Source organism: Pristiophorus japonicus, chromosome 3 (assembly GCF_044704955.1).
Source record: "Pristiophorus japonicus isolate sPriJap1 chromosome 3, sPriJap1.hap1, whole genome shotgun sequence".
Taxonomy (NCBI): Eukaryota; Metazoa; Chordata; class Chondrichthyes; family Pristiophoridae; genus Pristiophorus; species Pristiophorus japonicus.
In genome coordinates, this window is record NC_091979.1 from 77,842,208 (window position 1) to 77,869,714 (window position 27,507).

Here is a 27,507-nt window from a genome sequence, read left to right on the forward strand (position 1 = left end):
AATGAGGTGTCGTGTCACCTTTACCCAGACTATGTCAGTCTCTCTGGCTGCTGTCACTTACACAGTGACCCAGCCTGGACTGGGGGAGAACTGCCCTTGCTCACTGTCTGCCCTGGGACACTTTGGGACATTAGCTCCTGTCATTGCCGAGTTCACCAGTTATCCTGATTCCCACCATCCTCGGGGGCCCTTCAATGGAGATTGTAGTTGAGAGAGATGTTTGTGTCAAGCATTAGATCAGAAATATGATCTTTGTTATAACCCTGCATCAATTTTGGATACAGACCCTATTAGCATATAACGTTGGAAACTGTTGTCTTTCCATGATAGTACCGAGTCAATTAGCTTATGCAATGCTCTTGTCATGTTTGCAGAGGAAGATATCTAACAACAGATCTGAGCAGAGGCGCACTGGAGGAGGACCTGCTCAGCTGCAGCAGCTCACCGACCTTGAGGAACATGCGGCGTCACTAGTGGCAACCCACAGTCGCTTGCCCACCACCCATGGAGTTGCAGAACCATCCCTTGCGTCACGTGAGTAATGTGTAAAGCAGTGTTAAAGTAATGTAATGTCATTTAATTATAATATACAAATGATGTCATGTTATGCATGCAGTTTCTGTGCTACTCTCAGGTTAATAACACAAGAACATAAGAAATATGAGCAGACCATCTGGCCCCTTCCCTGTCCACTCCCCATAAACCTTTACTCCTTTATCATTCTGTCTATCTCCGACTGATCCAGCCGCCACAGCTCTCTGGGGCACTGAATTCCACATAAGTGTTCTACCATATGTACTACCATATGATGCATTAATCTGTAACGTCTCTCGGTCACATTTATTGTAGTAGTGCTCTCCTCCTACGTATGCCAGCGCAGCGCAAAATTCATGTGTACCCTTCTGTTCTAATATGCTCAATAAGCTCAATTGTGTTATGCAGGTCGCCCAGCATCAGAGGCACAAAGGGAGGCCACATCCTCCCCTGCCCGTGCACCAGCACCATTGGAGGTGCTCAGCACCGCGGGTGGTGAGGAGGAGGAGGAACATGAGACCACTGAGCCTGAGGAAGAGGTAGAAATAGATGCCCCTTGCATCCCTCTTGCAGTTATACCTGCGGCCACTTTGTCGTCCTCGACAGAAGAAGTAGCAGGACCAAGCAGTTTACAGCTGGCGAAGCCAAAGTGTTCAGTGCTCACGCTGACCCCACGGAGGTCGAGTCAGCGAGGTCAGCACACGCCTCCACTGGCAGATAGGACTGAGGGCTTGACCAGACTGTGCATGGAGAGTGTCACGGTAAGTCACAACCTCCTCCAGGCGTTTGGTGTTTACACGGGGAACATGTCCCGGATGTCTGCTCGCATATCGGAGGATATGCAGCAGATGATCCGCGAGATGCGTGAGCAGACCGCCGCCATGTGTCGGGAGATGGCACTGCACCCCAAGGTGCCGTCCCAGCAACCACCAGCACCGGCACAGATGCGAGTCAGCAGGATGTGGAAATGTATTTTTATCTAAGCTGATACCATACGGTATTTGTGTGCCCATTGCAATATATATCAAAATGGAGTCCTGGTCTTTCCAGAACTTTCTGCTTTTTTAGCAGTCAGCTTGCATAAACAGCTAAACCTGGTTTGAGATGGCTGATGGCCATCAGACAGCTAGGAGACAAGTCATGCTGAGACAAGTACCCCCCCCCATGGTGCTCTCCTATTGTCTACACGACACCAGTTCCATGTCACCCCACCTTTCCTATGTACTCCATTCCACCAGCCACTATCTCTTGTAGAGACCTCATCCTTTTGATGTAAACGATAAACTGACCAGGAAATTGAACAATCCTGACACAATACAAGACAGGTGATAGCCCATTACATATGATTCATGGAGTAATGGCTGGCTGGCCAACTGATAACCCTGACAAAAGGAAATATCTGTAAACCATGTCAGGACCAGGATAAAGCAATTAACTCTTTATCTGTATTCACTGACTGTGAGACAGAGCAATACACAGGGAGAGGCCATAACTTGGGTTTTACTGTATAAATATCTTGTGAAGCTGTACCATTTCGGAGGTGTTCACTTAGTCCTTGACTGAGTGTAACCTGCCCTTTGCTAGCAAGCGAATTAAAGAAACTTCTGCCGGAGCTGTAAGTGTTGGAGTCATTCTTTTCGGAGGTCGAGATTTCGACAGTTACTTCTTGGAGGTTCCACCGAGATGCATACTCTCTGTCCTGTGAGTAAAACGGATACAGGCATAGTGCCTCTCCAGTGAAAGGCTTCAGTGGCCAAACAAGGTGAGCCTTTTGCTCACAAGAGGTTTCTTCACTGTTGAATCGCATATGTAATCTGTTGTCCACAGGGGAGGTACTGCAATCTACAAGACTCGGCATTTAAAAGCTAAAGGTATTTTTTATAACCATTTCTTTCTCAGCTCGCCAGCAGAAGAGAACAGGTTCTGGAAAAATCTCGAAACAGCCCGGGGAAGGTTTCAGTAGGTAAGGGAGCGCTAGTCGATCGAAAAGGGTTCCAGGTTCTTATGTGATAAGATTTTTATTGTTTTTAATTCGGAAGGGGTTCTTATGTGATAAGAGTAGAAAAAAAAAAGAAAGCGCTAATCGATCAAAGGTTCTTATGTTATAAGAGTTTGGGTATGGAACCATAAGTTTTATCAGTTTTTTTATTAGGATAAGTTAAGGACTCGGTCTGTAGTGGCGTACAACGCAGACTGAGAATTTGTTTAGATAAGGTGTAAGGTTATGATTTGTGTACTCGCGGGAATATTGTTTGTTGTCCTTGTTATACTGTTGTGTGCAATACCTTTGTGAGAGATTGCCATTAGAGAAACGGGAAGAGTCACTAGGGAAAATTGTGATTCGGGAAAAAAAAACACAAGGATTGATTAAGAAAAGAAACAGTAACTGATTGATCAACTACAGTTGGTTTGTGCCAACATATCTCACACACCCAGACTGAGCCCGAATTAAGAGCCTTTTCAGGCCACGTAACGGCCAGGAGAAGTGGGCGTAGAGAACTCGGTTGGCCGAAAGGATTGTGAGATCAGAAACTGTGGAAAATCTTAATCATCCAGAATGGGTGCCGGAGCAAGTTAAAACACCACAAAAAGCACACCAGCCTATGTCATGCTCCAGAATTGTGGTCAGTCTTCAATTGACCAAAGAAACAAATCCGGTAAAGTGGACTAAGGGTGAAAACAGGCCATTTCCACCCGATGGTTCATTTAATTTAGAGAGAACAACATGTCTTGAGGAGCGTCTTATAAACAGAGATCCAGGTAGAAAAAAAAAAGGAAAGTAATAGAAAAGGCCTGGGTTCCAATTCTTCAAGCCCATGTAAAATTAACAGAGGAAGTAAATCAAATGTAAAAAAAAAGAGAACCTGATAGTGACTTATGGATTCAAAAAAAAAATAAAGCTAGCCAAAAAAAAAAGCTTTATTGAATGGAGAGAGACTTTTGTGAATGTCTTGTCTTTGAATGAGAGTGCTTCTGTGTTTCTTCCTTGTGTCTGGAAACCTGTTTGGAAAGGTTGTGGAGCTGCCTGTTTGTTTTAGCTCCACCCACTTTTTCAAACAAAGTGAAGTTTTTTAACCCTTCATAGTGTTGTCCTGTATGTGGGAAGTTTAAGACATTTTAAGTTAGAAGCGCAGGTGTGGATTTATTCGGATGAGAAGTTACGGAGCTAGGAAATGCACAAAGGATAGGTTTGTTGAGACATGGTCCCGGTGGTTAAAAGTTGTAATGACTTTTTTTTTTAAAAGCCTTTGTGGGTCTCTCGAGGTGCAGGCTGGGGGAGTACACTCTCATTGTCCTTGGTTTAAATCTTGGTACAAAAGCTTCTAGCTCAGTAAGAGGATTTTTTTTGGATAAAGAATGGCAGTACAATATTTGAATTGGAATTTTGAGATATTTCAGGTGATCTCCTTGATCAACATTTTGGGTGTATTGGAAAAATCTTGGGTTTGGAAGCCTTTTAATAAGATTAGAAAACAAGTACTTTACATTCTGTGATCTGTGAATCACTATAAGCATAAATGAGAAGTCCGTGTAACACACAGAATCGTCCAGTTCAGAAGCCCACACAAATGGAGGTTTGTCCATGACCTACGAGCTGTGAATGAATCTACTATATTCTCACAATGCTTAAAGGATGTGGAATGAAGTATCCCAGAATGCTTTCCAGAATCTTAAGCAGTACCTCACTTCAGCACCAGCCTTGGGATTACCAGATTACACTAAACTATTCAACTTATTTGTGCATCACAAGTCGGGTTTTGCACAATCTGTTTTGACTCAGTTACACGGGGACAGGCAGCGACCGGTAGCATATTTCAGTACCCAACTAGACCCAGTGGCACGCGGACTACCAGGATGTCTTCCTTCATTGGCAGCAGCTTATTATGCTATGCAACAGGCTCAGACAATAACTCTAAATCATCAGACCATTTTGTATATCCCACACTCTGTTGAGATTTTACTTACTAAGTGTGCCACCCAACACCTAACCTCCGCAAGAACCACTAAATATGAGGTCGAGCTGTTATCAAATCCGAACCTTATCATCAAAAGATGCACTACCTTAAATCCAACCACTCTACTCCCCACGGAAGACGACGGCGAACCCCATTCATGTGAAATGGTAACCAAATTAGTGACTAAACCACGTATCAATCTAACAGATGTGCCAATGTGTAACCCTGATCTAGTGTACTATGTTGACGGATCAGCCCTACGAAATGATAGGGGCCAACCTAGAGCGGCTTATGCAATTGTAACTCAGTTTAATGTTGTCGAAACAGCCTCTCTTCCAGACTACTTTTCAGCCCAACAAGCCGAATTGTTTGCGTTAACTCGAGCCTGTATTCTGGCTGAAGGACACACAGTTAATATCTACACTGACTCCAGGTATGCTTTTGGGGTATCACATGACTATGGACAAATTTGGAAGATTCGCGGGTACCTGACTTCTTCAGGAACCACTATCAAAAATGCAGAACAAGTGGAAAATCTCCTGCGAGCCATTCAATGCCCTTTGAAACTTGCCATTATCAAATGCCAAGCACATACAGCCCAGTCGAATGAGGTGGCACTTGGGAATGCCAGAGCTGATAATGCAGCTAAGTCAGCAGCTCTGTCAAAAGGGGGGATGCAGGTGTCATTGAAAAGGGGGGATGCAGGTGTCATTGTTCCCACTAAGGAAAAATAATTGCTCAGACCCGCCACCCACTATTAATGACGTGCTGGCCTTTCAGACACAGGCCAGTACGGAGGAGGTGGTGACCTGGACGAAGGATCAATGTTATAAAAATCCAGAAGGAATATGGGTTCACCACGACGGCCGTGTGGTGGCGCCCAGATCCTTACTTCCATGGATTGCCCGATGTGTTCATACATTCACACATGCAGGCAAAGGGGGATTGGCAGATTATATTTTGGCAACTTGGTATGCACCAGGTATTTCGGCAATTGCAAAACAAATCTGTGAAAATTGTGTTACCTGTCAGACAATGAATCCGGGTAAGACGGAAAAAGTAGAATCTGCCTCCCACCCAAATCCAGTCGGGCCTTTTGTACAGTTACAAATGGATTTTATTGAATTACCTATGTGTACGGGATTCAAGTATGTATTAGTTATTGTAGATGTGTTCTCTAGATGGATTGAAGCCTTTCCATGTAAGAAGGCCGATGCCACTACTGTTGCTAAATGTTTGTTAAAAGAAATCGTACCGCGCTTCGGAATTCCTGCTAAGCTTTCTCGTGATAACGGGTCACATTTCACGGGAACTGTTATAAGAGAAATGTGTAAAGCTTTGCAGATTAATCAACGTTTTCATTGCAGTTATCATCCACAATCAGCTGGACTTGTTGAAAGATATAATGGAATGCTTAAAAACAAGCTGGCAAAACTATGCAATGACACTAGACTGAAATGGACAGAACTGCTGCCCTTAGCTTTGATGGTAATGCGATCTACAACCAACAGAACAACAGGCCTGTCACCGCATGAGATAGTTATGGGACATCCCCAACGACTACCTTTTATAGCACCATTTACTGCAAAACAAATGGACATCCACTAAATGGAGGAAAATATGTTAAATTATTGTATTGCACTAACCAAATGTATTTCCAGCTTTCATTCACAGGTAAAGGAAGCTCAAGTCAAGCCAGCAGAAGGGAAGTGTCATAACCTGGAGCCAGGGGAATTTGTTTACATCAAGATTTTTAAAAGAAAAAGCAGTCTACAGCCAAGATTCGAAGGACCATACCAGGTCTTGCTGGCGACCAATACTGCAATCAAGGTAAAGGAAAGATCAACATGGATCCACGCATCCCATTGCAAACGGGCACCCGACCAGGAGGAAGGGACGAAGGGACGAAGGAATCAGAGGAACAGAAAAAGGAAGACTGAATAAGGAACTGTATGGACTATGGGGACTGATGGTGCTGGGCTTGACAGGGTTTTACTTTACATTATTGATTACACCAGGGGTACAGACCCGCCACCGAAGGGAATTGCACGTAAACGTATTTATGGCACTGAGTCATGGGTATGCTCAAGAAAGAAACTTGTCAAGTTGTTGGATATGTTCCCATGTGCCTGTCCACTCCGAAGGGGGTATTCCCCTGAGATCTGTCCCCTTTAACGAATCAGAAATGGTAGAATGGTTGACAGTGCAAAATAGGACAAAACTAACTAAGGGGCCAGAAACGAAGGAGCAAACAGAATGGAGGTCGGCAGGGTATAAACTTACAGCCTTCCAGGGATGGTACCAGCCCAATTATGATAATAACCATCAGCCTCCCTTCCTAAGCATTACTTCCAGAATAGAAAATCCCGAAGGTATAATATGCCTAGTGAGTAATGAGACTAAAGGACCAGAAATGGGACGCAGCAAGTGTTCCCAAATGATTAAATGGCAAGCCACAACTAATCCCACTGAGAGAAAGATAGCAACCGTTGGTTGGACAATGGTCCATAACAAAGCCCCAGGTGAAGGGTGGGAAGGTGAGACCACTTGAGTAGGGATAGTGCGAAAGGACCAGGAGCTGACACCCTATAATTGCACCTAATTTATTTGTGGCCATAAAGCCTACCTGTGGTTACCAGCCAACTGGACAGGGTCCTGTTACTTAGGATATGTGGTACCCCTTATCAGATCAGTAAAGACTCTAAGGGAGGCCTATGGAAGTCACAGATTTAAACGGGATTTGACGTGGCTAAACGGAATATTCAAGGTAATGGTGCCACCCTATGGAATAGCATCGACCGAAAGGCAGTTATGGGAACTGGCTAACTTAATCGAATCAGTAGCCAATGCAACTTCCCAAGCCTTTGAAGGGATAAATGACGAAATGGTAGCTATTCGAACAGTGGCTCTCCAAAATCGTATGGCCTTAGATTATCTCCTAGCCAAGGAGGGAGGGACATGCGCATTAATAGGTGAAGAATGCTGTACGTATATCCCGGATAAATCAGAAGATATCGGCAGTCTAGCTGAAAACATCAGGAAAAAGGTAATAGAGTATAAACAGACAGTTGGCCAGGACGGTATCACCTTGTGGGGTTGGGCATCAGGATGGTTGTGAGCCCTGGGGAAACCTGTGGTACAGGGTTTGATCATATTCCTGCTGATAGCCTTCGCCCTGTATCTATTATTTGTCGTCATTAAGTGTTGCTGTGCCAGGGTGGGAGAAACTATGTTACCTACCGAGACCACGGCTAGTTATGGTAGCAACAACTGCTGAAGGCTCTTGTGTGGAAATGGAAATGGAGAGACTGGACAAGATCATAATGGATTGAGTTGTCCTTGTGAAGGACAAAATGGGGGAATGTGGAAATGTATTTTTATCTAAGCTGATACCATACGGTATTTGTGTGCCCATTGCAATATATATCAAAATGGAGTCCTGGTCTTTCTGCTTTTTTAGCAGTCAGCTTGCATAAACAGCTAAACCTGGTTTGAGATGGCTGATGGCCATCAGACAGCTAGGAGACAAGTCATGCTGAGACAAGTACCCCCCCCCCCCCATGGTGCTCTCCTATTGTCTACATGACACCAGTTCCATGTCACCCCACCTTTCCTATGTACTCCATTCCACCAGCCACTGTCTCTTGTAGAGACCTCATCCTTTTGATGTAACCGATAAACTGACCAGGAAATTGAACAATCCTGACACAATACAAGACAGGTGATAGCCCATTACATATGATTCATGGAGTAATGGCCGGCTGGCCAACTGATAACCCTGACAAAAGGAAATATCTGTAAACCATGTCAGGAGCAGGATATAGTAATTAACTCTTTATCTGTATTCACTGACTGTGAGACAGAGCAATACACAGGGAGAGGCCATAACTGTATAAATATCTTGTGAAGCTGTACCATTTCTGAGGTGTTCACTTAGCCCTTGACTGAGTGTAACCTGCCCCTTGCTAGCAAGCGAATTAAAGAAACTTCTGCCGGAGCTGTAAGTGTTGGAGTCATTCTTTTCGGAGGTCGAGATTTCGACAAGGAAGAACTTCCTTCTGGCTCGGAAGTCGTTTCCACAGGAACGTCTTCCCCTCCACCACCCCCCCACAGCAGGAAGTGTTGGCGTCGCTTGCTGCACATCCGCCTCGTCCCGCTACCCGCGGACCCAAATGGGGAGGTTTATACATGGTGGGGTAGAGGACCTGGAGGGAAACGTGGCCTCAGGTAGGGAGGGGGTGTTGTTGTTGTGTTTTATTGTTGTGTGATTGTTGGGAGGGGTGTGGGGGAGGGGAGATACAGTTCAAAAAAAAAGTTCCATTGTTAAATTAATTTTAAAAATTATTGAATTTTACAATTGTTGTGTAGTGTCTTCTAGTAACGTAAGGTAAGATAAAACAAATACAATTGTTGGAAAACAATGGCCAGGCCAGGCAAGGATGAAGCGTAATGCAACTGCAACTGTTGTCTTTCCGCAACTGGAACTATAACTGTCACCAATGTAAGTTCATGCAAAGCGTTCATTTATGAGCTGCTGACGCAAGAGTTTAGCAGCCCCGTAACTCCCACGGGGTTTTTCCAGTCTTACGGGGGGGGGGGGGGGGTGGTGTGCGCGGGGGGGTTGTGGGGACATGGGTTCATCGCCAGGCTGATTATCCTGCCCGAGGTCCTCATCAACTTCCTCCTCCTCCTCCTTGTCTGCCTCTTCCGCCTCCATTCTTTCCTGAGGTGGACGACAACCCCATCTGGCAATTGTTGTCCTCTCCTTATAGCTTGGTTATGCAACATGCAACACATCACAATAAACTCAGTGACCTGGTCTGGGTGGTATTGTAGGCTACCTCCAGAGTGGTCCAGGCAACTGAAGAGCTGCTTCAGCACTCCAATTGTCTTTCCGACAATATTGCGTGTAGCTATATGGCTTTCGTTGTAACGCTTCTCGGCTTCCGTTTGGGGACTACGCAGGGGGAGTCATGAGCCAGCTGGCAAGGCCATATCCTTTATCTCCCAGCATCCAACCATGACCTTGTGGCTGACTGTTAAACAGGTCAGAGACAGTGCTCTCACGCAAGATTTGTGCATCATGGATGCTGCCTGGCAAATTAGCATTTACTGCCATGATTATTTGGTTGTGGTCGACAACGAGCTGCACATTCAGGGAGTGGAATCCCTTTCGGTTACGAAACACCTTTGCATCCTGTAAAGGTGCTCTCAGGGCGATGTGCATAGTCTATTGCTCCCTGCACCTTGGAAAAGTTTACTATTCTCGAGAAATCCAAAGCCCTCCCAGTCTGCGCCTCCCTGGTCATAGGGAAGCTTATAAAGTCCATCCTGCGTGCGTAAAGGACTTTAATCACCTGTCGAATGGGGAAATGTGTGGCATGAGAGATACCACAGATGTCACCAGCTGAAGCCTGAAAGGAGCCTGATGCGTAGAAGGATAGTGCCGCAGTAACTTTTACCTCAACAGGCAGTGCGGTCCTAATGGTGCTGGTAGGCTGCAGATCTCCCTTGATGAGCTGGCATAACTCAGCGATGACCTCCTTTCAGAAGCCCAGCCTCCTAAGGCACATGTTATCAGACAAGTTCAGGTATGATTGCTTTTTCCTGTAAGTTTGTCGGGTGCGCAGTCTCCTCCTCCGCATTAGTCTGCCACCTCTTTGATTGGGCTCTTCACTAAACCTAACTTCAGACTCCAGCATGTGAGCATTTACAAATAATGGTCGAGAAGTTACAGACCCTTCACTATTGCTATAAATGCCCTTTGTCCTCAATAAATATAAATATAAATATAAATATAAATGTGAGCAGATCAGTCAGTAAATAAGGCCTTTAAATAACTCACAAATTACAATTATCCTGATAAGCCCCTTCTTTAAGCAGCCTCTCACTTCCTCCAATGTTCAAAATGGCGAGTTCTGTGAAGAATGCCAGGTAGGAGCAGCTTTTCTCCAACGATCTCCAATGATCTTCTCGGCGAGCAATCAGCCCAGAGATGTGTGGACAATGTGTCGAAAGTCGCAGTAGGCGATCACCTCGGTGATGCAAAATTCCTGTATGCCGAAAGTTGGGTCGGCGATCTTTGGGTGATGTCCTGGCCAAATGGGTGACAGCCTCCCTATTTGGGCGATAGATGGGCGATAGCTCAGCGATCTTCAGTGGAAATTCCAGCCCTTGATTTTTTAATTTCTGCAGTTGTTCAATTTTGGGGGATTTTTCTTTAAATTTATATTACTTCAGTAATTTGTACAGAACTTTTCTTAATTTATCTGGATTTTAAAAATATATAATTCCTTATGATATTTATTTTCTTTTGACTTTTCACGGTATTTTAGCTTCTCTAAAGTTGTTAGCTTGGCTCAGTTGGTAACACTCTTACTTTTGAATTGGTAGTTTGTAAGTTCAAGCCTTACTCCTGGAACTGAACACGTAATTTAAACTGGCACTCCTGTACTGTACTGCGAGAGTGCTATATTGTCAGAAGCACTGTCCTTCAGATAAGATGTTCTGGTAGTTCAAGATGTTGAAGTTTCCATGACTCTATTTAAAGAAGCGCAAGCAATTCTCCTAGTCAACACAGTCCTAGCCAATACAGTTCCTTCAACAAATGCCACAGAAACAGATTAACTGGTAATTCGCCTCACATTTTTTGTGGGATCTTGTTACGTGTAAAATGGCTGCTGCATATACCTACCTAACACAGTCACTAAAGTCACTACACTTCAAAGTAAATCATTACAAATTAAATGGCTTGAGACGTTTCTGAGAGACAAGTTTTTCTATTTCTTCTTTGATGCAGTTTTCACTTTAACATGTTCATGCTTGATAAAAGGGGCTGTTTCACTATTTCCTTGTTTGATAAGTGTTTGCTGTTATGTTCAAAAGATTAATGAAGATTACAGGTTTGATCCCTGTGAGTAATGAAGATGAACTGTTGGTCAGTGAAGCTTTATAAACAAATTGAACAGATCTCATACGTTGGAACTTAGAGGGAGAATGTGGTGCACTTCTCCATTGGGCCATTGGGGATCTCCATCGGAGGCCATTTTATCTGAAGGGTAACAAAGTCATATATTGTCTCCTTTTAAAAATCGTGCATGTGTTTTTCCTAAAATAAAATCCAGTACTTTAACAGGTGATAAATATTTTATTCCTACCCTGTCACGACATTCATTTTGGTTACCTACTTTTATTGAACGACCTTCTCCTTCAAACAACATTTACTTTACTCATATACTGGAAAGCAACTAAATAGATGGCTGGAAGATAAATTGCCATGAATTATATTCAAACTGTTTAAGCTGAAAACATTGAGTGTTTTTTGTCAGCAGTGTTTGAATATATTTTGGATTATCTTGCATAATGCATCCAAGTATCTCTAAGGTTCACAAAATAAGGTCAACATTAATTGAATTGAATTTATTTTTAAATGTATTTAAGTAATACATATAAAGTGGAATAGATGAAATGAGGATACACAATTCAAATACAGTATTATGTAACTGAATGGAATGATACTCTTATAGCAAAACCACAACTCATTTATACTGAATTTCCAAGTGAAAATCCTCCATTGTTTAGTCTGTATGGTTCAGTGCTTCACAGATCAATGGAAACTAGTGTGCCAGTTGTAAAACTTGCATCAATCAAGTACTCTCTGTGTGCATTCAGTGACTCCCTTTATTATACTTTCAAAAATGGTCTTTCTAGTTAAGCTACTGTAAATAATCTGGATAGAAACTTGTTTATGAAGTATGTAGTTTCAGGCAGGTTGTAAGCAGAAGTTTCTGAATGGGGGTGAGTGTTGCTGGTGGCAAAGGCACTTCAAAGAGGCTAATGCCAAATCAGTACAAATGTCTACATCTGATACCTAGCAATTTAGGTGAGAGGTGCGGGGTGGGGTGGGGGTGGAAAGGATTTGAGTGATGAGAATTTTAAAATCGAGGTATTGCTTAACCGGAAGACAATGTAGGTCAGAGGGATGATGGGTGAACAGGACTTGTTGTGAGTTAGGACATAGGCAGCAGTGCTTTTGGATGCTGGAATCAATTATTAAAGATGTAATAGCATTCGGAAAGCAGTGACAGGATCGGTCCAAGTCAGCATGGATTTATGAAAGAGAAATCCTCTTGACAAATCTTCTAGAATTTTTTGAGGATGTAACTAGTAGAGTTAGGGAGGGTAGAACATGGGAGGCCGGCCAGGAGTCCATTGGAATAATCAAGTCTAGAGCTAATAAAGGCATGGATGAGGGTATCAGTAACAGATGAGCTGAGGCAGGGACGGAGTTGGCCAATGATCTGGAGGTAGAAGTAGGTGGTCTTAGTGAAGGCGCAGATATATCGCCAGAAGTTCATCTATTGGTCAACTATAACACCAAGGTTACAAACAGTCTGGTTCAGCTTCAGTCATTTGCCAGGGAGAGATATAGAGTCAATAGCTAGGGAAGGGTGTTTGTGGCAGGGACCGAAGACAATGGCTATGGTCTTCCCAATATTTAATTGGAGGAAATCTATGCTCATCCAGTGTGATAATTTAGATACAATGGAGGGGTCGAGAGAAGTGGTGGTGAGATAGAGCTGGGTGTCATCAGCGTACAAATGGAAACAGACGCTGCATTTTCAGATTATGTCACATTTAGATGAGAAATAGGAGGGGATCAAGGATAGCTTCTTGGGGGACACCAGAAGTAACAGAGCGGGAGCAGGAAGAGAAGCCATTGCAGGTGATTTTCTGGCTACGATTAGATAGATAAGAATGGATCCAGGCGAGTGATGGGATTGAAGGCCGATAAATCTCCAGGGCTTGATAGTCTGCATCCCAGAGTACTTAAGGAAGTGGCCCTAGAAATAGTAGATGCATTAGTGGTCATTTTCCAACATTCCATGGACTCTGAATCAGTTCCTATGGATTGGAGGGTAGCTAAAAAAGGAGGGAGAGCGAAAACAGGAAATTATAGATCGGTTAGCCTGACATCGGTAGTGGGGAAAATGCTGGAATCAATTATTAAAGATGTAATAGCAGCGCATTCGGAAAGCAGTGACAGGATCGGTCCAAGTCAGCATGGATTTATGAAAGGGAAATCATGCTTGACAAATCTTCTGGAATTTTTTGAGGATGTAACTAGCAGAGTGGACAAGGGAGAACCAGTGGATGTGGTGTATTTGGACTTTCAAAAGGCTTTTGACAAGGTCCCACACAAGAGATTAGTGTGCAAAATTAAGGCACATGGGATTCGGGTAATGTATTGACGTGGATAGAGAACTGGTTGGCAGACAGGAAGCAAAGAGTGGGAATAAACGGGTCCTTTTCAGAATGGCAGGCAGTGACCAGTGGGGTGCGCAGGGTTCAGTGCTGGGACCCCAGCTATTTACAATATACATCAATGGTTTAGATGAAGGAATTGAATGTAATATCTCCAAGTTTGCAGATGACACTAAGCTGGGTAGCAGTGTGAGCTGTGAGGAGGATGCTAAGAGGCAGACTTGGACAGGTTAGGTGAGTGGGCAAATGCATGGCAGATGCAGTATAATGTGGATAAATGTGAGGTTATCCACTTTGGTGGCAAAAACAGGAAGGCAGAATATTATCTGAATGGTGACAGATTAGTAAAAGAGGAGGCGCAATGACACCTGGGTGTCATGGTACATCAGTCATTGAAAGTAGGCATGCAGGTACAGCAGGAAGTTAAGAAAACAAATGGCATGTTGGCCTTCATAGCGAGAGGATTTGAGTATAGGAGCAGGGAGGTCTTGCTGCAGTTGTACAGGCCCTTGGTGAGACCACACCTTGAATATTGTGTGCAGTTTTGGTCTCCTAATCGGAGGAAGGACATTCTTGCTTTTGAGGGAGTGCTGCGAAGGTTCACCAGACTGATTCCCGGGATTGCAGGACTGACATGTGAAGAAAGACTGGATCGACTAAGCTTATATTCATTGGAATTTAGAAGAATGAGAGGGGATCTCATGGAAGCATATACAATTCTGACGGAATTGGACAGGTTAGATGCAGGGAGAATGTTCCCGATGTTGGGGAAGTCCAGAACCAGGGGTCACAATCTAAGGATAAGGGGTAAGCCATATAGGACCGAGATGAGGAGAAACTTTTTCACCCAGTGAATTGTGAACCTATGGAATTCTCTACCACAGAAAGTTGTTGAATCCACTTCATTGGATATATTCAAAAGGGAGTTAGATGTGGTCCTTATGGCTAAAGAGATCAGGGGGTATGGAGAGAAGACAGGAGTGGGGTACTGAAGTTTCATGATCAGCCATGATCATATTGAATGGTGGTGCAGGCTCAAAGGGCCGAATGGCCTGCTCCTGCACCTATTTTCTATATTTCTATGTTTCTAAGTCTCACCCAGCTGGACTATGGTGGAGAGACTTGGAGGAGGATGGTGTGGACAACCATGTAAAGGATACAGACCAGTCAAGAAGGATGAGTTTACATTTGTCACAGTCACAAAGGATGTAAGTTGTGACTTTGATAAGAGCATTCCAGCATTCAAGTACCATCCCATGATGTGCACACATAAATGTATGTCTGAGTGCAACTCTTTAATTTATTTGATGGATTGATCTATTCAATTTCTGTTGGTCTGGAGCTTTATCAAAAATTGTTTTTTGTGCTGTTACCCCATTGATAGATAGATCCTGAATCAAAATGCCAAGATCGACTAGAATTAACAATTTGAGATGTATGCAGGTTTATGGAAACACTGATTTAAACTTAATAGCTTAGATTTTCTGCAGCTCTTCAGCATAACTCCAGCTGACTGGAACTACTCCATAGGTTCCCTGCTCACCCACCTCTCACATCCAGCATATGGGCATTGTATTATATTTACCTGCAAATTACACATTTCCTGCTATTTATACCTGAGCATGCTGGTCGTGAATAATGCTTGTGTATCTTGGCTTCCAGCATTACTATGGGCGGCGGAGGGAGTATTTAAAAATCAAAGAGCCAGATAGCCTATACAATCAGTTGCACAGACTATGGCGCATTTTGCCAGAATTTGAAAGATTCAAAGCTGTCAATGATGTGCTGGGATTTCACAATTGCAGAAAATCCTGGCCACTATTTAGCCCCAAGGCTCCGTAGCAAGCACCATGGAAATAAAAGCTTGGACATTCTGCTGTATACCACTGACTACTATGGAACCAGACCTTGAGTTTATCTTCAGAACACATAGAAAAATATCACCAGCTCAAATTAGATACAGCTCACACTGCCTGATTTAACATTCTCTTAGTTTCAAAAATTATTTTAGAATATGCAAAATTAAATTGTGTACTTAATCTAGGGAAAGATCTGGATTACAAGGTTGACGACTCTGACATACACATTTCCACACAACATAATCTCAACAAATATACTGTAAAACTTAACAAATATACATATTTTAGAAAAGCAGCAAAATATTTAAAAATATAGTAAACTGAATACATGAAAGGAGTGCGGCTAGTACTGAGTATCATGTTCATTAGGCAAGCTTATAAAACTGACTTGCGAATTCATTTCTAAGTTATGAGACCAGCCTTATTCACAAACTAAGCATATAACTGTCTCTTTTCCCATCACATATCTCCTCTGTAAACAGCACAAAACTGTTCACAATAAAATTTACTTTGTTTTATGAGGGCAACTATTTGGTTACACATTTGATGAAGTGTTTTCACTGCATGATGATGCAAGATGATATCGACAGGGTTCAATTCCTACTAGTCATGACAATATAATGTACAAACTTTATGGTTTGCCTATTGTAATCAATCTCAGTACTAAATATTTCATTTCCTACTGTTTCCTTCACACATTATCTCTTTGATTTTATCTATTGAATATTTCTTCTATGCTATGAGTACTTTTCACGGATTTCTGATACCTGAAGCATTATCTAGAAACCACTAGATGGCAACAGTAACTTGCCATAGTGCCTGTTCACACTTCAACAGGATTATAAGATTGTTTCAATTGAACATTTTACAAATGTGACTTTTGTCTGTGCTTAAGTATTAATCTACAATAGTGTCTGTATATGTTCATTTTTTTTTGATAGAATGTGGCTCACTTTCCTCTCTATCTTTCTCCTCCTTCAGTGGTTTGGTGATTGGGTAACCACTTGTTGCATATAGATAATGATGCTCTTAGTCAAGAGGTGCAGAGGAGTAGCCAGATAAAGACTGCCTATTTGGTTTTTCTTTCCGGTGCAAAGATGCCTGTTTTCAGGTTGGTGTCTTCCTACAGCAGAGTTACAGATTGAACCTGCGTATTACCAGCCTGTGACATTGAACTTTGTATCGCAAATTCAGTGTGCAGCTGCTTAGTTTAAAATTATTAATATATTAAATACACCAGGGGAAACAGGTATTTCAAATAGTACAACTTCTTGTCAGTATTTTCATACAGACTGTGGCCCACTTAAAATGACATCCTTTCTAAACCGGACATTGTAGTTGCTCCAATTCTGTACTTTTGCTTTAATTTGTTTCACTTAAATCCATTTTAAAATCAACTTTGCTTTGAAAAATAGATTAGAGCATATGTGTCCTACTGCATTTAGAATGGTATTTCATAAATATCTTGGAAATAAGTTGGGGTTAGAGTGAAGAACAGATGGTTATTGAAAATGCTACAGATTTCAGATCTTAAAAAAATAGTAAAAGATAGCAAGAGTAAAATTATTATTTGTATTTTCAATTTAGAGAGGACATTACTGATAGGATCTGCTATTTGGAAGTCCAAAGTACATTTATGAAATGCTTCTACATTGTGAGGCCACACCTGGAGTATTGTGTACAGTTTTGGTCTCCTAACCTGAGGAAGGACATTCTTGCTATTGAGGGAGTGCAGCGAAGGTTCACCAGACTGATTCCCGGGATGGCGGGACTGACCTATCAAGAAAGACTGGATCAACTGGGCTTGTATTCACTGGAGTTCAGAAGAATGAGAGGGGACCTCATCGAAACATTTAAAATTCTGACGGGGTTAGACAGGTTAGATGCAGGAAGAATGTTCCCAATGTTGGGGAAGTCCAGAACCAGAGGTCACAGTCTAAGGATAAGGGGTAAGCCATTTAGGACCGAGATGCAGAGGAACTTCTTCACCCAGAGAGTGGTGAACCTGTGGAATTCTCTACCACAGAAAGTTGTTGAGGCCAATTCACTAAATATATTCAAAAAGGAGTTAGATGAGGTCCTTACTACTAGGGGGATCAAGGGATATGGCGAGAAAGCAGGAATGGGGTACTGAAGTTGAATGTTCAGCCATGAACTCATTGAATGGCGGTGCAGGCTAGAAGGGCAGAATGGCCTACTCCTGCACCTATTTTCTATGTTTCTATGTTTCTATAGTATTTTTGTTGGTTTATACTGGCTTGTTTTTACACTCTTTTTGAAAGCTTACAATAAAGTATTAAAAAACATTTATTAGACTGCACAGATTTATTTTTCCTTTTACAAGCAAAGAAATATGTTTCTGCCTTTTAAAAACTGCTTTATCATATCATCAGAAAGTCTCAATAGGCTTTATTAATGAGCCACTTTTGAAGACCAGTGGCCGTTATGTCGTCAAAAGACAACAATATCCACAACAAAGTGCCAGCAATAGCCCACAAACAGCATCTTAGTTTCTTTTTACTAGTCGTGGTTGAAGGAGAATTTTGGCATGGACATCAGGAATTAATTAATACCAGACCTTCCTCAATACTGCCATAGGATCACAAGATCACAAGATACTTATGGATGAGGAAGGTCATTTGGCACAGCTTAATTAATCAATCTAGAACAATCCTACACTCCCCCACTGCTGCATTTAATTATTCCTTAAATGATTCCAGGGTTTTTTCCTCCACTCCTCAGTTGGGAAGTCGATGCCAAGTGTTGAGCACTCTGTGTAAGAAGAATCTCCTGATATCTATCCTAAAGTTGCCTTTTACTAGATTGTACCTGTGTCCCTCTTGTCCTAATTTTACAGTTTAATTCCAAGCAGTATTCCAGATTAACCCCTTTCCCATATCATTTACGATCTTGTTTACCTCTATAAGTTCCTACTTTCCAGACGGAAAAGCCCAAGTCACTCTAGTCTTTTCTGATAACTCAGTCCCCTGACATGACAGATGAGCCTCATGCCTCTACTCTGCACTGCCACCAGTAGTCTCATGGCTCACTTGTTTATTGGTGATCAGAACTGGACATAGAAACATCGAAACATAGAAATTAGGTGCAGGAGTAGGCCATTCGGCCCTTCGAGCCTGCACCACCATTCAATAAGACCATGGCTGATCATTCAACCTCAGTACCCCTTTCCTGCTTTCTCTCCATACCCCTTGATTCCTTTAGCCGTAAGGGCCATATCTAACTGCCTTTTGAATATATCTAACGAACTGGCCTCAACAACTTTCTGCAGTCGAGAATTAAACAGGTTAACCACTCTCTGAGTGAAGAAGTTTCTCCTCATCTAGATTCTAAATGGCTTACCCCTTATTTTTGACTGTGACCCCTGGTTCTGGAACTCCCCAGCAATGGGAACATTCTTCCTGCCTCTAACCTGTCCAATCCCGTCAGAATTTTGTATGTTTCTATGAGATCCTCTCTCATTCTTCTAAACTCCAGTGGCAACAAGCCCAGTTGATCCAGTCTCTCCTCATATGTCAGTCCTGCCATCCCAGGAATCAATCTGGTGAACTTTCGCTGTACTCCCTCAATAGCAAGAACGTCCTTTTTCAGAATAGGGGAGCAAAACTGAACACAATATTCCAGCTGTGGACTCATCAAGGCTCTGTACAACTGCAGTAAGATCTCTCTGCTCCTATACTCAAATCCTCTAGCTATGAAGGCCAACATGCCATTTGCCTTCTTTACCGCCTGCTGTACCTGAATGCCAAATTTCAATGACTGATGTACCATGACACCCAGGTCTCATTGCACCTCCCCTTTTCCTAATCTGTCACCATTCAGATAATATTCTGTCTTCCTGTTTTTTGCCACCAAAGTGGATAACCTCACATTTAGCCACGTTATACTGCACCTGCCAGGCATTTGCCCACTCACCTAACCTGTCCAACTCACCCTGCAGTCTCTTAGCATCCTCCTCACTGCTCACACTGCCACCCAGCTTAGTGTCATCTGAAAACGGAGATATTACATTCAATTCCTTCATCTAAACCATTGATGTATATTGTAAATAGCTGGGGTCCCAGCACTGAACCCTGCGCACCCCACTGGTCACTGCCTGCCATTCTGAAAAGGACCTGTTTATACTGACTCTCTGCTTCCTGTCTGCCAACCAGTTCTCTATCCACGTCAATACACTACCCCCAATACCATGTGTTTTAATTTTGCACACTAATCTCTTGTGTGGGACCTTGTCAAAAGCCTTTTGAAAGTCCAAATACACCACATCCACTGGTTCTCCCTTGTCCACTCTACTAGTTACATCCTCAAAAAACTCTAGAAGATTTGTCAAACATGATTTCCCTTTCATAAATCCATGCTGACTTGGACCAATCCTGTCACCACTTTCCAAATGCGTTGCTAATTCATCTTTAATAATTGATTCCAACATTTTCCCCACCACCGATGTCAGGCTAACCGGTCTATAATTCCACAATTTCTCTCTCCCTCCTTTTTTAAAAAGTGGTGTTACATTAGTTACCTTCCAGTCCATAGGAACTGATCCAGATTCAATAGAATGTTGGAAAATGATCACCAATGCATCCACGATTTCTAGTGCCACTTCCTTAAGTACTCTGGGATGCAGACTATCAGGCTCTGGGGATTTATCGGCCTTCAATCACATCAATTTCCCTAACACAATTTCTTGACTAATAAGGATTTCCTTCAGTTCCTTCTTTTCGCCAGACCCTCGAACCCCTAGTATTTCTGGAAGGTTATTTGTGTCTTCCTTAATGAAGACAGATCCAAAGTATTTGTTCAGTTGGTCTGCCAGTTCTTTGTTCCCCATTGTAAATTCACCTGATTCTGTCTGCAAAGGACCTACGTTGGTTTTCACTAATCCTTTTCTCTTCACATATCTATAGAAGCTTTTGCAGTCAGTTTTTATATTCCCTGCAAGCTTCCTCTCATACTTTATTTTCCCCCTCCTAATTAAACCCTTTGTCCTTCTCTGCTGAATTCTAAATTTCTCCCAATCTTCAGGTTTGCTGCTTTTTCTCGCCAATTTATATGCCTCTTCCATGGATTTAACACTATCCTTAATTTCCCTTGTTAGCCACGGTTGAGCCACCTTCCCCTTTTTATTTTTACTCCAGACAGGGATGTACAATTGTTGAAGTTCATCCATGTAATCTATAAATGTCTGCCATTGCCTATCCACTGTCAACCCTTTAAGTATCATTTGCCAATATATCCTAGCCAATTCACGTCTCATACCATCAAAGTTACCTTTCCTTAAGTTCAGGACCGTAGTCTCTGAAGTAACACTGTCACTTTCCATCTTAATAAAGAATTCTACCATATTATGGTCACTCTTCCCCAGGGGGCCTTGCACAACAAGAGTGCTGAATAGTCCTTTCTCATTACACAACACCCAGTCTAGGATGGACATAATACTCAAGGTGCGGTCTGACCAGTGAACTGTGCAATTTGATCACAACTTCCTCTTTCCTTGTATTCTGTTTTGTAGTTCAACATCCTACCTCTTTATCCATGGTCGCCTGTCCTATTATCTCCTTATGTGTCAAATTTTGTTTGATAATGCTCCTGTGAAATGCCTTGAGGCATTTTATTATATTAAAAGCACTGTTGTTGATTGCTGCTCTCCCTTAGCTGAACGTGTTGAACATTGGGTCAATTAAGATTCTTTTCAACTTCATCCCTAGCTATTTCAAGACCGTTCATGAAGTGCGTTTCCAGCTCATTTTGCCTTCCTAAATGCAGTACTTTATATTTGCCTGCATTACATTTCATTGCCATTGTTTGGCCCATTCACATATTTTGTTCAGCTCATTCTGCAGTTTCTGAACCATCTCCTTCAATTCCGCTGCCCCTCCTAGTTTAGTGTCATTTTCAAATTTAACCAATTTGTAATGAATTTCAGAATCAAGTCATTGATGTAAATTCGTAGTGCTTTCAACACTGAGCCCTTGGTTCTTAATATCCAGTTGGCTAGTTTTCAGTTTACAGTCTAATCTGTAGGAGATCACCTCCAACAAGGCAACTCTGTCTTACTGCTATTCTGATGTATCAGCCTATATTATTTAATCAAATCATGGTGTGCGTTTCAAGTCCAAACCTTCTGACCTAGAGACAAGATTGTTACCAGCTGAGTCAAGCTGGGACACATAATAGCTGAAATAATAGTAACATAAATAATTGATACATAATCCCTCATATCAAAAACATTATAAATGGGGAAACCCGAAGATTCTTTTGTAAATGTTTATGTCAAATGCCTTTAACAATGCAAATCATTTTATTACTGAAATGAAAAATAAAAAGATAGCTGACAAATCTATAACCAGTCTACAGAATCTATTGCTAATTAAATATATCTGAATTTCCTGTTCTTTTAAATTACCACATGTAGCGTAACACACTGCCGCTCAGCCATGAATTTATATCTTTTTTAACATAACAGTTAAAGATGCCTAATGATAATTTATTGACCAATTGTATATAAAAATGCATTATTACTTAAATAGAAGATGCATTATGAAGCTCTGTGGGATATGAGTCAAACTAGGATTATAATTATCATGAAATCCTATTCATACTTTCGAACAATATTTATCATCTTCTAATTACTGGAGATTTGCTCCTTTGAAAAATAAAGATGTTTAGAGCACAGCGTATATGCAACTTGGTTCAATCTGTATCTCTATTCAAAACCACAAGTGGTTTATGAGATATGAATCATATGCTGAGGGGTTTCACAATGCGCTCTATTTATGCTTGTGTTAACAGTAATCTGGTTAAAGAATTATGAGACTGAAGTTATATCATGGGATATTGGCATATGCACATTTAATACATTCGTTTGGAATTTACAATGGACGTGTTAGTAGTGGTGAGAGGAATGTGTTATGTGTTTGTATGTTAGTATCTCAGAACCCTAATTTCAGGCTTAAATTAAATTTGAACAAAAAATGAGTTCACTGGTGCATTATTTTCATTTGGCATTTGGTTCGAGCATAGTTGAAAGCAGCACCACTGGGTTTAGAATGCTGTGTTCTGGATATTTTGAAAGATGAAAATTGAAAACAAAAATCATGAGAACGGTAGGTTGTAAATCGCTATCTTGATCCAGTATTGTATCCAATGGCCGTAATGTATATTACCTGCTCCATTCTATACCTGGAGGCTTACCTGCTTCAAACTTTTGCACTTCAGATTCGAGCTTCTCAAAGCAACGCTCTTTCTCTTTTCTTAAGATATTCGGTAGATTACATTCTGCTGGGTTAGTTTTCACCTGAATAAATAAATAATACTATATATCATTAACATATTCTTTGCTTAAGTCGCTCACGTTTCGTGCAGCAGAATGATATCCAGGAGTAAAGACAATATTCCCAACTCTCGATTTTGTTCTAAATATTGACATGGCGAGATTCTTGTTTTCCCACATTCTTTCTATTTTATTTAGCCACGTATGTCTGCGTCTGGAGTTGCTCTTTCTCTTGGCTATTTCATATAAACTTTGAAATCTATAGCAGAGTTAATAACGTGGTGTCTCCTTGTTTGAATTTTGGCACTGACAAACTTTTTTTCCCCGTGTAAAGTTTCATCTGAGCTCTGCGTAATAGGCAGCATCATCGTGCAGTGAGTTGGAAGTGGTTTAATTATGAACGAAGTAAATAGAAGTGGTTTGGATCAAAGTAACAGTTGGAATGAATCAGTTTAAAACAGAAGAGTATAACACGGTCGCTCCATACTTCAAGGGCATGACACATCTCTTGTTAATAGAGTTTAATGCGATATTGTCGTGGAGCATATTTATTTCGTTAACACACGTTTTGCCACACAAGTCAATTTAACGTTTTTCGGGATTATTGTGGGCATTGAATTGAGATGATCAAAATAGCCCTCTTGAACCTTGCAGATAGACTAATCATTGACATCGGGTTGTTGGTCTTTGCTCCAAAAGAACCCCTCAGGAGCCCCTCCTGCTCACTGGACCCCATTAGATGGTACATCTTATTTGTGTAAATATGCAAAATTGCCTCGGTATTAAAATAAAATATATCTGACTGTTTCTATTGCATCAACTTCTAATCATGCAAATAAAATCATATAAACGCGCGAGTAAAATATCCACCTAAAATGAGAATGGGACAGTTTACTTACTATTATGATGGTGTCCAGATAAATTAAAATCAGAAAGATCCTCATAATGTGGGTACTTCCCAGAAGCTGTGCTCCTGCCGCTCTGTACATAATTGTAACAAATTACATGGAGTTCAAAACCTTGTCAATTAAAATGACAGTCTCTTTTTAGTTCTGATTCGTCAATAACTAATGTAACTCTGACCTTATCATTTCATGAAAAATACAACCGTCCGCACGCTGAGTTTTGGCCAGAAACAGCAAACTCTTCCTTAGACGAACACGCAACAACCTTGGTTAAAAACTTTCCCTCTCCCCGCCGATCGCCGTTCGATCACTTCACCTAATAAGTGCATGACCCCAGATATGACATTTGCAGATCGTAACAGATACTGCAAAGTCACCATTCGCACAGTTAGAGGAAGGTCGACGTTCTTAACAATCGCAAATGCTGCAAATGTTTAAATAATCTTACAAGTAAAAAAAATGATTTATGAAACGTAGAACTTTCCCCCCTATTTTTAGCCCGAGTCCCATGAAGACAGATCGAACGCTGATGATGTGCGACCTCTTGCGATAGCTACTCATCATCATCATCATAGGCAGTCCCTCGAAATCGAGGAAGACTTGCTTCCACTCTTAAAAATGAGTTCTCAGGTGACTGAACAGCCCAATACGAGAATTACAGTCTCTGTCACAGGTGGGACAGACAGTCGGAAAGGGTGGTTGGGACTGGTTTGCCACACGCTTTTTCCGCTGCCTGCGCTTGGCTTCTGTATGCTCTTGGCGACGAGACTTGAGGTGCTCAGCGCCCTCCCGGATGCACTTCCTCCACTTAGAGCGGTCTTTGGCCAGGGACTCCCAGGTTTCGTTGGGGATGCCACATTTTATCAAGGAGGCTTTGAGGGTGTTCTTGAAACGTTTCCTCTGCCACCTTGGGCTCGCCCGCCGTGTAGGAGTTCCGAGTAGAGAGCTTGCTCTGGGAGTCTTGTGTCAGGCATGCGAACAATGTGGTCCACCCAAGCTATAGTCAACATCTTCACTGAGGCGTACAAAAGCATGGACCTTACACTAAACATCCGTAAGACATAGGTCCTCCACCAGCCTGTCCCCGTCACACAACACTGTCCCCCAGTCAAAAAGAACCACAGTGCAGCCCTGGACAACATGGACCACTTTCCATACCTCGAGAGCCTATTATCAACAAGGGCAGACTCGACGGCGAGATTCAACACTGCCTCCAGTGCACCAGCACAGCCTTCGGCCGCCTGAGGAAAAGAGTGTTCGAAGATCAGGACCTCAAAACTGCCTCCAAGCTCATGGTCTACAGGGCTGTAGTAATACCCGCCCTCCTGTATGGCTCAGAGACGTGGACCATGTACAGCAGACACCTCAAATCGCTGGAGAAATATCACCAACGATGTGTCCGAAGCTGCTAAAATGATGAAGACTCCGGCTCCTGGCCAGGCTCTGCCTGACTCACAGGATAAGCTTTTGTTTTGGTTGCTGCTCTGGAGACTCCGCCGCAAGTGATTTGTCGATTTCTCATTATCCTTTACTCACTGACAATGAATAATAGGAGGAGGAGGAACCCTGTGCAGGATAAACTCAATTATTTGTGCTTATCGGAAACAGATACTCGTGATAAATTGCTGTACTATATCTCCAAGCAGTTGCACTTTAATCTCTGTAATATGCAGTGGAATTGTAATTTATTTATGCTTTTAATAATATTAAAGCAGTACAATTGAGTTTACTCTATGATTCACGTTATCTATTAGTTACTATGACAATAAAAGTTACATTTCACTAAATTTTACACTGTATCATTTTACTTGCAATAGTTTCAAGGATTTGTGAAGGTGAAATCTGTTTTATATCTGTTAGATATAATCATACACAGTTTAGATGTTGGGGAGTGTGGCCAACATTGTATGTAGAACATAAATAAAAAATATATTTTTAGTGCGGGACTGTGGGGTCACCATCCATAGCGCCTCAGTGTGCGACCGATGTTCTGGTAAACTATCCCAGATTCAAACATTATTATATCAGTGGTCCCACATATGCCATCACATTTAAATAAGTGGACCTGCCACATAATACACCAGCCATCAAGTGTATTATGTCTGGCTGTGTCTGAAAGTTTAAAGTCAGACCCCCTCATATCCTGTTTATACAATGGTGAGTAACTGAAGTATTTATTTTGTTTTCTTAATGTTTGCTTAAATATAGAAAAATAAATATGAACAAAGAAACTGAGCGGAGATTTACCCTGCTCTGCAGTGCGGAGATACAACAGTTGTGTGCCGTGAGCTGGTTGCTATGCTGATAGTTAAGTGAAACTCTTGAGCTGTGGGAACATTAGAGAAACCCTGGTGGACGATGGATAGTGGTAATGTTGAGAAGGGTAACATAAACTGGTAGCGTAAAACAATTGGTAATTATGCAAAATTAAACAAAAAGTCGCCTTTGAAATAAAAGAAAAAATTTTTTTACTGAAGGATATATTTTGTTAGGCTTTGAATTCGGACTGGAGAGACTATAGGCATCACTTAATTTGTCTAGTGTATAAGCTTTTTGTTTATTTTCTCATTTTGATGATACCCTAATGTAGTAGGTACACTACAGTGGAGTTGTATGAAAAAGGTATGAAGGTAAATGTTGTTAGAGTTTTGTATTGATATTTTTGATTATTGATATTTTGTATTTCCTTTCATGATTTTAAGAAGTCTTTTCATTCTCATTTGTCATGATGCAGTTGTACCGTGTTCTCTTGATTTTGCTGCTCTGAGATCATAGAATCATAGAAGTTTACAGCGTGGAAGGAGGCCATTTCGGTCCATCGTGTCAATGCCAGCCAACAAGAGGCTATCCAGCCTAATCCCACTTTCCAGCTCTAGGTCCATAACCCTGCAGGTTACGGCACTTCAAGTGCACACCCAAGTACTTTTTAAATGTGGTGAGGGTTTCTACCTCTACCACAGTGAGTTCCAGACCTCCACAACCCTCTGAGATCAGTACCTGCCCATGTTTTTGCCTGTCATTCAGTGAAATGTAACTTGTTTACTGTGAGTATATTTCATGTTCTATGACCCCTGTCATGCTGAAGTATAGCTTAGACATAACCCAGAAACTGTTTATCGATTGAGGAGCATAAAGGCCAAGTTATTTCTGCTGGTAGATTTCCCAATGCTCTCTTATGTCAATCCATCTACAGTGATGATGTTAATTTCTTTTTGATTTGTTTTATTTGTTTCTTTCTTGTAAGAAGCTTTTGTTTAAAATGTTCTATTCCTTATTCTAAACTTTACCCCTTTACCTCTACTATTGACTCCAATGCTGGCATTTTTTTATGCAGCATTTGTGATTTCAAGGTCTGGATAAGCTCTCATTTTCTCCAGTTCAATATTGGCAAAATCGAAATATTCTGTTTAGTTCCCGACAGCCAACATCTATGAGTCTCTCGCACTGCTACAATCAATGTTTCTGCATACTCACTCAGAGTGTCTCAGTTGTTGTTGTGTGCTCTATGTGTTTAACATATTTTTGTTCGATGTTTACTGCTTTTGAATTATCAATTTTTTGTGTCCCTTTCTGAGGTGTCCTATTTCCCTAGTGTTCCCCTAGTTTGAGGTAACTGTCCCAGCAACATGGGCCTCTTTATTTGATCCCAATGTGTTGTCTCATGCTGCCATCTGCAACAGTTGTATATCTTTAAGTTGAGT

At 41.7% G+C, this 27,507-nt stretch overlaps 1 protein-coding gene across 1 annotated transcript in view; it reads right to left on the reverse strand.

Annotated features, from left to right (window-relative positions):
• sctr (secretin receptor) overlaps positions 1-23,866 on the reverse strand; it is a 94,065-nt gene extending 70,199 nt beyond the window's left edge. The window contains exons 1-2 of the mRNA XM_070874505.1: positions 23,801-23,866; positions 22,823-22,925 (exon numbers count right to left, since the gene is read on the reverse strand). Of these exons, the coding sequence (XP_070730606.1) occupies positions 22,823-22,925; positions 23,801-23,845 (148 nt within the window). The 5' untranslated portion in view covers positions 23,846-23,866. The remainder of the gene's footprint in view (positions 1-22,822; positions 22,926-23,800) is intronic.
• Between the last annotated feature and the right edge of the window lie 3,641 nt (positions 23,867-27,507).